Source organism: Acipenser ruthenus, chromosome 26 (assembly GCF_902713425.1).
Source record: "Acipenser ruthenus chromosome 26, fAciRut3.2 maternal haplotype, whole genome shotgun sequence".
NCBI classification, from domain to species: Eukaryota; Metazoa; Chordata; class Actinopteri; order Acipenseriformes; family Acipenseridae; genus Acipenser; species Acipenser ruthenus.
The window spans coordinates 5,407,954-5,425,933 of NC_081214.1; the positions used below are offsets into that span (position 1 = coordinate 5,407,954).

The window sequence follows — 17,980 nt, forward strand, 5'->3', positions numbered from 1 at the left end:
GAGGGTCGTGGGTTCAATCCCAGGTGGGAGACACTGCTGCTGTACCCTTGAGCAAGGTACTTTGCCTAGATTGCTCTAGTAAAAACCCAACTGTATAAATGGGTAATTGTATGTAAAAATAATGTGTAAAAAATAATGTAATTGTATGTAAAAATAATGTGATATCTTGTAACAACTGTAAGTCGCTCTGGATAAGGGCGTCTGCTAATAAATAAATAATAATAATAATAATAGCTTCTCAGTAACTACCAACACCCTCTTTTGTAGTTAGCCACTTAAAGCTTCAGTCTGTAGTTATGATTTGGCACTAATACAGTAATACTCACAAATAATATAAATACCTTTCACCACAAAGACCGAAAAGGTTTCTTGGTAATTCCATTGCAAATCTAGTGCAACCAGTTCAAAATACCAGGAACTGCACTGGCCTTTAAATAATAAGACTTTGTTTTATTATTTACATTTTTAAACATGTATGTCTGATTTATTTTATTTTGTTTTTTTTATACAAGAAACCATTAACTGTCCTCTAATAAATGATAGTCATAAACTTGGCTAGCTAGAAACCATGCCATATGGTCAAGGTCAATGAATAAAATGAGTACTGGATTTCATTATAAAGTCTATTTGAGGAAAATGTGTGTACAGAGGAAAACTCTGCTATAAATAGGGACTCTATGGATTATTGACCTTTTTATCCAGACAGAGCAGCCCTTAAGGGTCACTCCAGACCAGGGCAATTATTATAGTGAAATAGTTAACTTCTTTAGGACCTGGGTATATGTCTAATTGACGCCTATACATTTTGGGGGGAGGAAAAGGTCATTAACAACATAGAGCGACACAATACATTTCAGTCAATAGGTGGCACTGTGGTACTGCATGCTGGACACAAACATATACAGGATAGCACTGACATCACTGTCACTGTTGTGAATTTCACCTGTAAAAAGAAGTTTAGTAGAAGGGGTAGACATTGTTTTTGTTCATTGATTTTTGACGTTTCCTAAATAAAGTTTCTAGTAGTGGTAGTTTGTATAGACCAGGTCATTAGATAATTATGTTCTGAAAATGACTAATAGATTATAGAAGATTATTCATACTGCTATGATATTGTACCCTATGACCTAACAACTAAATACAATGTTGTCACCACATGTTTTGTTTTTGATGAGATTTGTACTCTCTTTCAGGTTGAAAATCGACGAGGAGGGCTCATCAGATGCAGACAGCAGTACTCACTGGTGTGGGATCTCACTCAGTCAGACACCAGTGACTTCCTCCGAACCCCCAGCCACTGTTAAATCACTCATCAAATCCTTTGACACAGCACCAAGTAAGAATGGATGAATCTGCTTAGCGTGGATTGACCTTTATTTATACACACTACACTTCCTAGGTATTCATTTGAAAGTTATATGACTCTTGAGCTGATGTTTGGTTCTGTTTTTTTTTTTTTTAAAAGAACATTTTAAGTTCAAACTGGAGTGCTTCAAAGACCTTGAATTATGTTACAGTAGCTTGTTAGTTTATTCCTACTGTAGTTTTGTAAAATTACAACATTCACCTTAAAAACAGGAGTTGATAAAAGGCAGAAATAATATAAACTCATAACTGCCAGGCACATCTTTAGGCAGTTGTGCATGAGATTATGTGAAGGGGTGTAGTGGTGCTGGACAAAGCACTGTGCTTTCCAGGGATGGTGTGCTGGATTATTCTGAACCTCGTTGTTAGGCCTTGCAGGTGGTCCTGGGCACCCAGTTCAGATCCACTCCATCCCCAGGAGCCCGTTGAGTGGGATCCCAGTGAGAACAGCCCCAGCTGCAGCCGTGTCTCCAATGCAGGTACATAACCACTCCCTACACTAAAGTAGAAATCACATCTTTCAGTCAGTCATAGGCAAAATAAGCAAAATATGTTTGGACCGTAACGTACAGTATACTGTCGTGACTGAGGGCAGACGACTTCATTAATTAACCTTTTCTTTTTTTCTTTTTAGAGACATTCGTCCACCAACAGTATCAAACCCCTCAGTAAAAATTTGGAAAAAAGAATTACCCTTGGGGATCTTCCGCATACCGGTAGGTGTGATTGTGTTGTTGCTTTCAGTTTTTCATTTACAGCACATTTAATACAGCCTCAGAGAGGTGTGAAGCACCTTTTATTTTCTTTACTTTCTGTTTGTATATAACGGTATTATTATGGAAATACACAAGTCAAGAAGGTGTATATTATAGCATCTTCCAAGCTGTGCGCGTTCAAGAGCTACACTTTAACACTAGTTGACTGCCATGGACATATGTAATACAGGCTAGATCAGTCAAAGTATATTAGTAAGCAGCAGCACCATCTAGTGCACAGCAGCGTATTGCCAGCAAAACAAAAGGAAACCTTTCCAAAGCAGCAGATCACTGGATGGCTGTTGTCTTACATCTAAACTCTGGGCACACTTTATTTAACAGGCAAAGGGTACACATCATCTTTGGAAATGATTTCAAGCAGTGCTCTCTGGCTTCATTCGCTGCTGATTCACTTGTTCCATTCTGTTCAGGAATAGCTTCTTAAAAACATATTAGCTCAGTCTTTTTGGTACACATACAGAACAAGCAGACCAATTCGATTTTATCAAGATAAAGATTTAACATCATTGGACCCTTGGGCTTTCCTTTAATTATCAAATAAAAGTCTCCCTTTTATCATTAAACACTGCAGCCACCCACCTCCTCCCGTAACACAGGCCAAATCCTTAGTCATTTCCCGTATGTTGTACAGTTTCAAGCTAAGCACTAAAGTTTAATCTGAGTCTGAGAGGAGGGGAACAGATTTAAGTGTTTTTAGGCTGTGTCAGTTGAATACTCTGTCCAGCCAAGAAAAGTTTCAGGGTTGTTGTAGAAAATAAATAGAAAAAAATATATATACATCCTCCACCATTGCCGTATATTCAAAATTAGATCTATTGATTTGTATAGAATAAGCATTGGTAATGAATAGTCTAATGAAAACTGGATACATGGTATTTAAGACCAAAATGTCATCAGGTAAGAAAATAAGATGTTCGAATCATGTCAAATGTAAGTGTGACCTAACCCCAATATATCCCCAGAATTGAATACTTCCAATAAATAATGCTACAAAATGTTTTGTCTCAATTGGATAAGCTGGATATATGGGGGAAAAAATATACTGTAAGTGTGCCTCTGCTGTGTCCATGTCACACCCTTTACACGACACACATCCATAACAAAAAAAACACTCGTAGATTATAAGTAAAATGTGTAAGACCCTAAGAGGTTGATTTGATCAGCCTTGACAAGCCACTGCCAGATTCAGTTTTTTGTTGCTCATTTTTCAGCATTGGGGGTCCACCTGAATTGCACACACACACATTTCCTTCCTACTCAGCTTAAGATAAGAAACAACGATCAGCTGATCGGTGTTTGAGGTCTATGCATACTACAGTCAGTAACTAATGAGGCGCTTTGGCCCTAGCAGCTCCAGTGATGTACGTTCTTTCAATAGGTAAACATTCAGTGTAGCTTACGGCTCTGGGGAAAAAAAAAAAAAAAAACACATCCATCTTTATGTTCAATAATAAAATAAAATCCTTTCTTTTCGACAAAATCTAATAATGCCTTTTAGCAATTTTACAAACATTGCTCTTAGATAGACTGCCATTACTGCCCAATGGATAACGTCCGAATTTTAAAGGCACTCAGTATTTCTATTGCTAGTTAGAAATAAAACATGGTTATTAACTTGCAATGCATTCTCTGAGACTACTTAATGGACTGTTTCATGTTTCCCAGGACACAGTGATAATATGAAACCAACTGGTTTAATGAGGAAGAGCCCCTCCTTGGAGTCTGTCATCAAATCCCCATCAGTGTTATCTGGGAGGAGCGCAGCAAGTACCCTACACTACCCCAAAGCCCAGAGCAAACTGAGGTGAGGAACTCACTATTTTAATAATTAGCTGCATTAAACTCTCCCTGGATATAGAGCTGCTTGCTGGTTTTGAATGATCTCTCTCTCACCGTCCCTCCCTAGCTGCAGGGGCATGTGGGCATCAGTTTAATGTCTTTCTTCCAGTTGATTTGTCAGGTTCTACGAAGTCTCTAGTAAGCTTTTTTTGATGATTGCCCCATAGTCATGTATATTTGCATATGATCTTCAAGAGTTTCTCAAACCTGTACAAGTGAATCATTTGGACTTTACACTGAGCTCTCATAGGGATGATTCAGCCCTTCTTAATTGAAACATTAGTATCAGCACAGTGTTTCAATCATTACTCTGATGAAGATACCAGCTGTAATTGTGACTGAAGTGAATGCGTGTTGATTACATATTCCTCTTAAACATTTTGCTATTATTTATATGGTAAACAGGAGAGGAACTGTCATAGTGACTTTCACTTGTTTCATATTAATAATACTCTCTCAAGCACATGCCCTCTGTGTCACCCATATTTCAATTGCACTTTTTCAACATATTTCCCTGATTATACATTTTTCCAACGATTCCTCTATTGAAACAGACCAGGGCTGCCATTTAGGGGGGTCGGGGGTCGGGGGGTTGGGCAGTTCTATTACAATTTCAGCATCAACATTGCTTTAGAAATTCTGATTATTGATAACGTGTTTATATACAGCAATAGTGTGCTCATTTCAAATAGAAGATAGCTGACAATGAAATGGTACTGACAGTGGTATTATTCAGAGCCCTGACTAGTGTGGGGCGAGTGAGGCAGATGCCCCCGGCGCGCAAAGCTGTGATGGGCGGAAAAATTACTGAAATGCATTGCCACTCAAGTAATAATTTTATTTTGCAGTTCTCAATGTTTTTTCTTGTCTGCTGTCAGCACCACCTAGCATAGTCTGAAGATGGCATGCGCCTCTGCACTAGAAAAGGGAATGCGTCACTTCCTTAGCAACGGTCTTAACAACCACTAACCTAGTTCTACACAAACCGTGCGATGTGAGAAACTTTCAATACAGAGTGAAAACGAAGAAAATAAATTACCAAGAGGCCTCCAAAGAAGCCAAATGGAGCCGAATTCAGAAAACAGAAGAGAGGGAGAGAAGAGGAAGCATGTAAGCTTTCTAAGCAGTGGCAGAATTGGCTGATAAAAGTCTCTAACTTGGGTGGAAGCTCAACAAGAACGTCTCTGTAACTTGGTGATTCTCTCCATCGAGCCTTAATAAACGTCGATGCTGTGATAGACGCAAATAGAATTGCCTGTCCTGGGCGCTAAAATGCCTAGTTACGGCTCGGGTATTATTGATCCGCCACATATGTGCAGTGTAATTAATAACGTTGCAATACCACGTTGTTGTGTAGTTTGGCTTTTTTAATTCACTTTTTTATGATGGACTTATTGAATTTAGAGGGGGGTTTTTGTTATAAAGTAGGTGCCATAGCTCGTCCTTTGATGGCAAGGTCAACGTGCAGTACCAAACTCAGCCTTTAGGTGTGCTGTGTGATGAAAGTTACAACGCCAATTGAGTATGCTTTGCTGTCGTGCAAAACCAACTACAGTGGACCCGTTTACAAAATATTGGCTGCTGCCAAATCAGCCTCCTACAACTACAGTACAATAAGAACCACAGGGGCCAAGAGAGAATTGGATTGTGAAGCATCTCATGGTTATTTTTCTGTTTTGATATTTTTTCTTTTTAAAGCAATTAGAAGGAGCCCCTTTTCACAGTCTATCATTCTACCAAGTAATAAAGTGGAATCGTTGTATGCCTTTGTCTTTTGTAGGTATTCACTTCAATTCAGGCCACTAAGATTTCCATTTACAAAAGCTCCCTTATTTTGAAACTCAGTGTTGACAGATATGCAGTACATATGTGTGATTTATCATACTTACACTCAGGAGTAAAACAAACGATAGGACAAATTGTTTTTTACAAAAAATAGCAATCTTGGTTTAATATTTGTTCTTAGTGTTTTTGCTAGTATTTTGACTGGCTTTTAGTTTGAGTAAACTAAATGCAGATTCAGTTTGTGTTTCTGACTCTTTCTGAGCACTCTTGTCTGATGTTACCAGGGGTGTGCTGATATTTGCATGTTCTGAGCAATTTGCCGGCAGGGATTAAATAAATCAAAACACACCTATTTGTTAATGAGTGGCTTTCAAAACCAGAAAAGCGGCCCTTCCCTCACCTTTACAATTGAGTACCAATCAATGGCAATTAACTTCAGCACTGAGTGTTTTGAAAGCCAGTTGGAACTGAATTTCACTCTCAGCTGGGGCATTGACATTTTGACTGCCATATCAAGGCCGTAAACTGAATGAAAATATGTAGTAAAAGCAACTGATTCGTCACCTCAGTGTGACCCTTCGTTAAACCGAATTCGTGCTACCGCTGTGGAAGCTGGGATATGTATTTCTTTGTCAAGTTTAATCAGAGATCACACCTTGCCAGAACTACAATCCCACAATTCACTGCAGAGATTTCTAAGGAAACTAAGTGAAAAAAAAAAAGATTTAATATCAAAAGGATAAAAGAAAGGCCAAAAATCTCTTCCAAAATATAAATGAGTTTTAGTCAGTTTGATAATGACAGGTTCAATATTATTGATTGATACCTGTGTAAACAAGGGAAACCAAAGCACCGCATTATTTTGTATTGAGTGATTAACACATTGTATTCTGTTTTTATTTAATAGCTGACCACTTCAAATCAAGTACTAAATACGGATTTCAGCACACCCCTTGACATAACTGTTTAAGTCCACATCCTGGCCAGCTCTTTTGTATATTAACTGTGACCTCTGTGTTTCAGTGTGGAAAGAAAGGACCCGTTAGCTGCACTTGCAAGGGAATATGGTGGATCCAAGAGGAACGCTCTTCTGAAGTGGTGCCAAAAGAAAACAGAAGGCTATGCGGTAAGAGACTGAGGCCAATGCCTTCCGCAGTGGTAGTCTTGTACAATAGGCTGTCCCACAGTTAAATGATTGTATCCTGTGAATGGAGATCACTGAGCCGAATGCAAAAATAGAGCGGAGAAGCATGGGAAAGGACATGAACTATAACAATTAACAGGTCTTTTTTCCATTCGCTTTGAGTTCTGCAATCCAGTAAGTAATGCAAAGGTCATCTACCCCAGAATAGCACACAACACAAAGTTTTGAATACATTTAATAAAGAGCTGCACGTTGCATTAATGCAGCACTGCTGTGTGTTTCTTGATCGGCCAGAAAGGGTTGCTTAAAACTGCTGAAAAGCTTCTGTTTGGTTTATCTGTCATGTGCAACTTGTTTGGGGATTTACTCTGAAGACAAGTAGAACAGTGTTCATGTTGTGTACTAAACAGGCGCTGAATCACATAGACCTTTGTACAGCATGTCGTCAATAGTATTAGATGAAACCTGGCCACTAGATTGTGCAGACTGCTGTTATAATGTCTGCTTTGAAAAAATGACCACTTGTTTAGAAGTTAAGGCTATTAACACGTAAGCTCTTAGTCAGAACCTTTGTTAATTCAGATAAACTAATAGTGTCATGTGCACATTGCAGAGCTGCTTCAAGTTTAGAAACAAGGGTTTCATTATGTTAAGTCCAGTCTTCGCAGCTGGGAATTAGCAAGGTTTTTACCCCAGAGGAATAGAGACTTGCTCCATTATTGCCTTGAATTGAGAAGTATAGTTAACAGTCAGAATGAACTCCTTGAAATGTTTCCTTAAGCTGTGGTTTCTGCTGTATGCAATTCATTATTAAAATACACATTTGTCTCGATGTTTCCCTCATTCATGTGTGGAAATGACTGGACCAAACCTGGTCTAAAGAAAAATAGGTTGGAATAAATGCTGTACATTAAATGAATCACTGCATCCACAGGGCTATAAACATATTTTCATGTCGCAAAACTCATAAACTTGTACTGTTCTGTGGCAAACATTGAGAAATACTACATTGTGTGTACCGGTAATGTTGTTTTAAAAAAAACCAATAACAGCTAAATAATAAAGATGTTTGGAAGAGAAAGGGGATCAATACCAGCACAACGCAAATGCTAATAAGAGTCATTGATGCTAGCAGCTTTAGTGTACATTGCAGACCTGAATTATGTTATTTACCCTGCTGTTGTCCAGTACATGCAGGGAACATGATTCATTCTATAACTCCTGCTTTCCAATATATTGGATTATTAATGTCTTTGCTTGAGAGACACCCAGGTCTGAAATAATGTAGACAGTATTGTTATCCCTCACCTTTCATGACCCAAAGTGAAAGTGAAAACTGCTTAATAGAATCACTGGTTAATAGAATGAACTGCATATTGTAATCAAAAACTGCATTTTCCTTCCATACAAACCCCACCTCTTTATGGTTTCACTGTTTTAAGTAAATTGCTGAACAATAAATTAGCTGTGAACATTTTGCCTCTTTAATATTTGAAGGGGCCTGCAGGCTGTGTCGCTCAAAATAAGCACAAATTCCCCCGCAAGGCCTTGCATAGAGAAAGGTTACCACCTGAAACACATCACGTCCGCCCTTAATTGAAATTGGTATCGGCTGGGAAAGGTCACAGCATGCAGAACAGACTGCTGCAGATTGAGTATGCCATTTAAAGAGATCCATCTTAGTTTATGAAGAAGAAATAATTACGGTTTATATAATACACGGTGGGGTTGAAAACAACAAAAAGTTCAACTACAGACTTCAGTGTCTGAAGAAACTGTGTAGAGAAAAAAGGACTGCTACAGTACAGTGTGGTGGCACCATCATACTTATATACCCTTATATACTGATCGTGTCTGTTGTCGGTTTGTCTCACTCTACATGGTGTGCATGATAACTTCCTTGAAATCCCACTAGTCTTGTCCAAATGTTTGGCACTCTTAGCTTTCTATAGACAGCATTTTACAACTATTTAAGCAATTAGAAGGGCTATTCATCTGTGCTGGCTCTGATTCCTTATTATATCAAGCCAATGGGAGCTTTTAAAATGTCATTCATGGTCCATCTTGGTCCCTATTGTGCAGTGCATTATCCTTGGCCCATCTCGTACAGGAAATTTCACAAGCACTTTGAAATGCTGTAATACAATTACTGGAAATGCATGTAACAGCGTAATGCATTAAGAGTTCTCATAAACCCAGTTGATGTCTTTATACCTCCATATGATTTGCTTTTCATCATATACAGTGTTTTAATATTTTAATTCACTTGAAATAAAAACATTTAAAATACAAACAAGTCCATGAGTTTGCATGGCCTCTGCTACCTGTCGCAGGATTCTATCATCGGACAGTACTGTAAACCGTAATCAAAATACGCAGTGATATTTTTAATAACGCAGTCACATTTGTAGTTACTGCACTTTGCTTTTGGTTCAATAATAATTCCACCAAAGTGCCCCATTCTTTACTCCAAGCAGCAGAGGTCTCGACATTGCTAGATACTGATAATAATCATCTGGCTTGTTTTCTGTCTCTTTTGGCCTTTCTCATCTCCAATTAAAATGTAATTACAAACAGGATTCCCTGATGGGCTCAACTAGAGGGTACAGACCTCAGGCTTAACCGTTGACATCATCAAAGGTCGCATAGACATTTTTGTTCTTTTATCTGGTGCTAATCAAGGGGATCAGTCTGTGTATTGACTCTTTTTAGCATCATGTAGTTTTCCTTTTCAAATAGGAACTGGTCTGTATTAATGTTTGAATGAAACAGTAAAAGAGCAGAGTGGGTTAGTCATTTACAGAATTATATATATATATATATATATATATATATATATATATATATATATATATATATATATATATATATATATATATAAAATATTGCTATTTCAGATTTATAAATGTTGTTGGATAATTCAGATTGACACAGTTTTACTGTGGCTGTAGGAATTCAGACTGTACTGGTATGGTAAAGAACAGTAATATCAGAAGGGGATAAGTTTTTAAAAAAAAAAACCCTACTAAACACTGCATGCAGTTCGGACATTCTTTTGAATTTCTTTCTTCATTGTGACCCCCTGGGTTTGCAGCTGTTCCTTTTAAAAGACATGCCAACCACAACAATACTAACTTAGGGGGATTGCAACAAGCGAGTCGGTTAACAGTGTCTGCTCTGTTATCTACACTACATGTCCTGCCACAAAAAAACAATGTGTATTTCCCTAAGACAACATTTATGTTATTAGCCACACTGACTATTACTGGCAATGACCTCTTTAAGTTGTGGCAGTTATCCCACAGACTCCTGCCCTGTCTCGATTTGACTTTGATAATTCGCACGAGCATCTCGTACAGTCACATTTGGTTTTGGGTTTCTGTATCCCTTTTTTCCCCCCACATTGCATTCATGCTATGAATGTTGCTTCTATACAGTGCAGAACTTGAGTTATTGAGCTTTTAAAATCATGCAGCATTATCATCTGGCAAAATGTATATTTTGTTACAACATTTGTCTAATTTTCTAACTGGATTTGTAGACACCCATAAAGGATTATGGATGCCTGTGAATATGAACCAAAAAAAATCTAAATGTTATTTAACCTTTATTTAACCAGGAAAGTCTCATTGAAATGAGAAACAAACTTTAGGAACTGAGAAACTTAAAACAGTCTGAGATCTACCAGAGGTAATTAACAATTTATTAAGATAATGTGGAATTTTGCCAAGGATAGTCTGATAAACAATTATGTACCAGTGTTTCAATCTTTGTGAAGATCAATGCAGTCTTCAAGAATAATAAATATTAGTACAAGTATTCATCTCATGCTTTGTCAGGATATGAGTCTTTTAGCTGTGAAGACGTCTGAAGATGTTTTGCTGATGGGAAGGTACAGTCAAACTTGCCAAGGAAAGCATTACAGTAAAGGTTAAACTTGCAGAAAACAAAAGCAGACGATGCTTTGTTGAACTTGCAGACACATCAATAAACACTACAGGAGGATACACTAGAACTGTGACCTATTTAATAAAAACAAATCAGATATTATTGACCTTTAGAATCACATTGCCTGCGCCATTTCATTTAAGGCCTACGTGGAAAGAATGCTCCACAGGGGAAAGAGGTTGAGGGTTCACATACAGATGTGCTCAAATTTGTTGGTACCCTTACAGCTCATTGAAATAATGCTTCATTCCTCCTGAAAAGTGATGAAATTAAAAGCTATTTTATCATGTATACTTGCATGCCTTTGGTATGTCATAGAAGCAAAGAAGCTGTGAAAAGAGATGAATTATTGCTTATTCTACAAAGATATTCTAAAATGGCCTGGACACATTTGTTGGTACCCCTTAGAAAAGATAATAAATAATTGGATTATAGTGATATTTCAAACCAATTAGTTTATTTAATTAGTATCACACATGTCTCCAATCTTGTAATCAGTCATTCAGCCTATTTAAATGGAGAAAAGTAGTCACTGTGCTGTTTGGTATCATTGTGTGCACCACACTGAACATGGACCAGAGAAAGCAAAGGAGAGAGTTGTCTGAGGAAATCAGAAAGAAAATAATAAAGGTAAAGGCTACAAGACCATCTCCAAGCAGCTTGATGTTCCTGTGACAACAGTTGCAAATATTATTAAGAAGTTTAAGGTCCATGGAACTGTAGCCAACCTCCCTGGGCGCGGCCGCAAGAGGAAAATCGACCCCAGATTGAACAGAAGGATAGTGCGAATGGTAGAAAAAGAACCAAGGATAACTGCCAAAGAGATACAAGCTGAACTCCAAGGTGAAGGTACGTCAGTTTCTGATCGCACCATCCGTCGCTTTTTGAGCGAAAGTGGGCTCCATGGAAGAAGACCCAGGAGGACTCCACTTTTGAAATAAAAACATAAAAAAGCCAGACTGGAATTTGCTAAAATGCATATTGACAAGCCACAATCCTTCTGGGAGAATGTCCTTTGGACAGATGAGTCAAAACTGGAGCTTTTTGGCAAGTCACATCAGCTCTATGTTCACAGACGAAAAAATGAAGCTTTCAAAGAAAAGAACACCATACCTACAGTGAAACATGGAGGAGACTCGGTTATGTTTTGGGGCTGCTTTGCTGCGCCTGGCACAGGGTGCCTTGAATCTGTGCAGGGCACAATGAAATCTCAAGACTATCAAGGCATTCTGGAGCGAAACGTACTGCCCAGTGTCAGAAAGCTCTGTCTCAGTCACAGGTCATGGGTCCTCCAACAGGATAATGACCCAAAACACACAGCTAAAAGCACCCAAGAATGGATAAGAACAAAACATTGGACTATTCTGAAGTGGCCTTCTATGAGTCCTGATCTGAATCCTATTGAACATCTATGGAAAGAGCTGAAACCTGCAGTCTGGAGAAGGCACCCATCAAACCTGAGACAGCTGGAGCAGTTTGCTCAGGAAGAGTGGGCCAAACTACCTGTTAACAGGTGCAGAAGTCTCATTGAGAGCTACAGAAAACGTTTGATTGCAGTGATTGCCTCTAAAGGTTGTGCAACAAAATATTAGGTTAGTGGTCCCATCATTTTTGTCCATGCCATTTTCATTTGTTTTATTATTTACAATATTATGTTGAATAAAAAATCAAAAGCAAAGTCTGATTTCTATTAAATATGGAATAAACAATGGTGGATGCCAATTACTTTTGTCAGTTTCAAGTTATTTCAGAGAAAATTGTGCATTCTTTGTTTTTTGTGGAGGGGTACCAACAAATTTGAGCACGTCTGTATATAATTTCTGCATTGTTACAGTCATTAAAACACTGAATTATGGACAAAGCCCTAAGGAATAGCAGTTCAAGCTGGAAACCGCTTCTAGACCTTCCTCTAGCAAAGCTGCTCTGCCTACGTGTTGAGTTCCACGTGGTGTCTTCTCTTTTCAGGTGGCCACAAATATTTCCACACACCTTGTCACCGAGGAGACAGGGAATGTGATGGTGTGTCAGGCCTCTTGTGTTGGTGTTATCTTCACAACACAATTGCCCTTTCAATTAGAAACAGCCACATTAAATAAGATAAGACTGAGGTCAGATTGTATCCAAACTAAACCTCATTCCGAGCTTTCACTCTCATGACTAGAGCAGTTTAGGACTAGATTCTCAAAACCATTTCTCAATAAGGACAAACCCAACTCATGAAATTATCAAACTAGAAATAAACAACTCAGACAATTAATTTAGGGCGTTGTGATTAAAAATAATAATACTACAAATCTTTAAAGAATTTTAATTGGTTTGTACTTCAGAAAAACAATTGTGCTAATGACACGTTCTGGGAGTCTAGCCCCTGATTTTTTACCCAATATAGCCAGCTATCTTTAAATATAATCTTATTAACAAAACAATTATTTGCTTTAGACTTTCACACAACAAGGCATAGTGCCGAATACTAACTTACTGTAAAGGTTGTATTTTTGAAGTGTTTTTTTTAACAATTCTAAATATAACTTGATTTGGTAACATTACAGCAAACACGGTTACACAGGTAGATTTTCAATAGGAACTTTGATGCACAATTTGACAGAATTGCTTGCTCTTTCCAGGCCCTGTAATCCATTCAATTGAGCTAAACTAGTGATAGTTCTAATACCATTGTCTCCTGAACCATTCAAAATGGCGTTAGACATATTTTTACTTTTTTCAGACAGAATGGAATACAATGGAATGCATGTTTTCAGCATCTACAATGTTGTTCAGTTTTTCCAGACGCTGCAAACTGGTCAAGGAAAAACAGAGTAATGTATTCAATAGTCAAATAAATAAATAGAACATCAATCCTCTTCTGTAGTCTGCCATACTGGTGAGGCTGGAAGAAACAAAAAGGTGTAATTCATTGGCATCATCTCGGTAAGAAATGCTAGCCCTTTTTTAACTGGTGCCTCTTATTAAAAGTTTCTGTGCATCAGTTCAAATTTCACGTAGTAATTCTTTTGTATCAAAAGCTATATTGAATAGTAAGTGATACTTTTTAAACAAACCAACTAAAAAGTTACGAAAACATATTTGTTGAACTACAGTACTATCTGTAAAGAAAATGCATCCGCAAGCTCTTTTGTTTTCTGAATCTGAACAAAATAAACGTTCATATTAAAGGTCAAAGGAAGAAAGCGGGGCTTTTAAAACTCCTTATTAGAATGGGTGCTAATCCAAGACAGGATGTACAAGAAAAACACTAGACTCTTCCAAATCCAACATGCTGCCCTTAAGACACTCTCTTAGTTCAAATGGTGGGAAATTTATCTTGGGGGGGGGGGGGAAATATGAAAGCATTTTACAATATTGTCATACGGAACATGCAATAGGTCACAGCAGTTGTTTATTATGCTGTCTCTGTGGGGTTTCTTCATAAGATATACATCTTCAACTATGCGTTCATAGCTATTAAAAACTATTAAAAAAAAGAAAAAGCAAGCAAGCCAAGTTGCAATCAGGTTGGATCCTATGGTTATCCAGTCTTTGTTATGGCGGGTGTTTTTGCTTTTCTGGAGTTAAACAGATTCCTACAAACTGGCAATGTCAATAATGTGTTTCTACTGGAAGAGAGATGTCAGATGTGCTTTCTTGCAGATCGTGACTGAATTACCATTTAACAGGGAGATGCACATTTTTTTTAGTGCCTTCAACTTATGTCCAACGTTGCGAAATTTAATTCTGTATCATCTAATCGTTTAATTTAACATCAGTAACCACCTTTTGGCTCATTACTGGCGGTTGTATACAATTCTTAAATACTCATTTCTAACTGTGGTTTCTTCTGGTAGTACCAGTATAGACTCTGGATATTCTGATTGCTTTGCAATCAACTGACAGAGGAGCAGAAATCAGAGGGGTTAGATACTCTGTCAGTATGCACAGTGTCTCTGGAAGAGAGAATAAAGGCCGGTAGATGTACCAAAGCCAAGAATGCTGTTTACACACAGCAGAAGGTTACACAGGGACCATGGGAGCCAAGCACATGTGCTCGTTTTTTGGTTCAGCACCTAGCACCAGGACAGGAAAAATACTGTGTTGTGACTTGAAAGCAAATGAGATACCTCTGGGAATGCAATGCAAGTGGCTTCAATTACTGGACAGTCAGCTGCAAATATTACATAACCAGCTAAGTTTGAATATTTCTCTCAAACATTTCCCTCTAGATGCTTATGTGTGTCAGTAAACCCACCACTTTAGAAACCCATCATTAAGAAACACCTGAGCTTGTTACCTATACACTGTGACTAATCAGGGTAATTTTAAAACCTGTAACGGGGGAAACTGCTATGCAGTAGGAGTCTTATTTCCATCCCTGCTCATGCACTGACCCTGTCTGTTTGTCTGTCACGCTCTACATGAACAGACTTTTCACATTGCATTATAGTTTTGTGTGTGATATTATTATTGCAATGGGGCAACAGCACTTTCAAATCTGTATTTGCTCACCACACTGTTGTATGTCTTTCAAACCACTTGCTTCAGCTCAGTTGATGCTTGAAATGTGCATTTTTGGTTTACTCCTAGTTTTCAATAAAACGCACACATCGCTGCTAGACGAAGGAGTCAGTCTGGCTGGACCCGGCTGTAATCAATAATCACTGAAGAGATGTGCGAGACGGCTAATTAGCTCCCGAAGACCGAGCTAGACGGATGAGGAAAATGCGACTGCTGTCGTCAGGAAGACATGTTGGCTCACTCTGGGTTGTTATAGCAGGAAATAGGCTTGAAGCCAGCGTGCATTGGGAAACTCATTTTGTTTCAACAGCAGGTGTACCTCAGATCATTGTGAAATGTGTTAATTGTGACATAAATCTGTATAGCTGTAAGGATGTGTGCAATGGACAGTTCCAGTGCAATAGGAAGGGGTGCTTTGATTAATGTGGCTGCATAGTGGTTGAAACGTTTAGTGGAGTCCTGTTGGTATGGTAGTGGTACTGATCATATAGAGACACATCTTACCAATGAAAACTGTTATAAACTGTCACTATATCTGTAACTGCAATAATGAAGTGATTTTAAAATCATCTATTTAAACACCCAGGTCAAAGTGAAAGAAACTTGTAGTAAAGCATTTAAGTTAAAAGTACTTTTATATATCCGCATGGAAATGATGTGTATTTTTGTAGGAGTGCGTCACTTGATGTTAAAAAAATAACTGTTCTGCGTAACAATTTGGGCAAAATCAAAAACGTGATTTTTTAAAACTTTTTTTGAACATTTTATATCTACAATCCAATTTTTTCATACTCACAAGACATCCTTTCTAGCAGTGTGAATTGTATTACGACTGCATTAGTCAGCTTACACTTTGAATAATTTCTAATGTAAATTAAGCAAAAACATATCTAAAATATATGTTAGTATTGGCAGTCTTGCTAACTTTTGTGGTCCCAGTGCAAACTTCCTTCCCTGCTATAATGACTGCTTGCACCCCTCCTGAAAAACTCCTCCCAGGCGCTTTATTGGCAGATGCTGTTAAATGCTGGTTTGTGTCTAAGATTAGTTTCTTGGAACTCATAAGACTTCAGTTCTGTGTGTGAGAGCCACACAATCAAATCGATTTTAGTAACATGCTTTTCCTTAGTGAATGGTAGTAAACCACATTAAGCAATTGCAAAACCAATATTAAATTTTCACCCAGGGACTGGAAGCCTATCACACTGGCTCTTGTACCTTTTCTGGATTACTCACATTGTCCATGACCTCTGATGAGGGGTGAATGTGCAAAGCTTTCTAAACACATGGTGTGGGATAAGCCTTGCTGATGCAAGCTGAATGATAATAAGTTGACAGTTGACTTGCTACTGACAAAGAACGGGGGCCTAAAGTAGGCAAATTATTGTGCCATCTGCCATCTGTGTTCCTTTTGTACGTGTACAGCACAATCCTGTGTGCCTCGTGGTCTGTGAACTAGCTTGGATTAGTGTGAATGGAATAGTGGTGTGAATCTGGTTCAAGTAAATTCTACTTTGGGGTGTTCTAAGTTTAGCCCCCAGTGGACATTAGTCATTAGTCACATATAAAGCTTCTGCAAAGTGTTGATAAATCAGAATTGAACATTGTGTTTTAATGCAATACCCAAGTTCCAATGGGTACTACCTAGAGAATACCATATTCCTAAAACCTAACCTTAAACCAATTCAAATGTTATTGATACAAAGTTGAGAGGGGGTAAAGATTTCTTAGGAAAAATCAATGGCAAACTGTAAAATAATAATCCTGGCTGACCCAGCCGCTTGTTAATGCAAAGACAATGTCCAGAGAGCGGGGCTCATTACAGCCTGGCAGGGAGGTCTGTGATGGCACTGCAGGGTACAGTAACAGATTAACAGCCAGAGGGACTAGATAATGGTTAGAATCCGGTGTACCAGCTGTGCTTGGTAATCAGACATGTCGTGTGAGAAACTGAAACTACAAAGCGGCTCTAATCAAGTTAAGATTACTGTGATATTTCAGACATAGCTTTAACATTTAACAGTCACATACAGTAATACGGTTGACAGCACTGTATTTATTTCAAATGTCAATGTTTCAACCTGTTACCAGAAGTTGGGGAATACAGTGTAATATTAAAGAAAAGGGAAACTGTTTAAATCTCTCAGAAACATCTGGTCAAATGCTGGCTTTGTAAAGAACCGTCTGCTTCCTACAGTTTGGTATTTAGTTTTCTTTGCAATACCCCGTCCCTGTGCACCCTCCCCTATTTAACATTTACTGCAGTCCCTCTAGGCTATGCAGCCAGCAGGCCCCTGTATGCATCAGACCATAAGAATGATACCTGACTAAATGAATCGTACTAATGAAAACGTACGCTTCTCCGTGCACAGCATTTGGCAGCGCTTACAACAATTCCAAATCTGTAATCGGGGATGTACAGTAAGACAGATACGGTTCCCATAGGGTCAATGGGAAATTGAGGAAAGAGCTGTCAAATGGTAATACTAACTGCTTCCAATGCCAGGGTATGAAAACAAAACACACATCTCATGCATTTGTCTTTTTGACAAGAACACATGAAAGGAGAAACCCTTGTTACTTGTTATTTGCTTAAGTTCTGTAGACAGCAGGA

General features: G+C 38.3%; 1 protein-coding gene across 7 annotated transcripts in view; it reads left to right on the forward strand.

Annotated features, from left to right (window-relative positions):
• LOC117430373 (cytospin-B-like) overlaps nucleotides 1-17,980 on the forward strand; it is a 79,917-nt gene that overhangs the window by 52,608 nt on the left and 9,329 nt on the right. For all 7 annotated transcript variants that reach the window (XM_059001017.1, XM_059001016.1, XM_059001015.1 and 4 more), the window contains 5 exons: nucleotides 1,194-1,336; nucleotides 1,735-1,844; nucleotides 2,000-2,081; nucleotides 3,807-3,945; nucleotides 6,789-6,891. In XM_059001017.1, coding sequence (XP_058857000.1) covers nucleotides 1,194-1,336; nucleotides 1,735-1,844; nucleotides 2,000-2,081; nucleotides 3,807-3,945; nucleotides 6,789-6,891 — 577 coding nt within the window. The remainder of the gene's footprint in view (nucleotides 1-1,193; nucleotides 1,337-1,734; nucleotides 1,845-1,999; nucleotides 2,082-3,806; nucleotides 3,946-6,788; nucleotides 6,892-17,980) is intronic.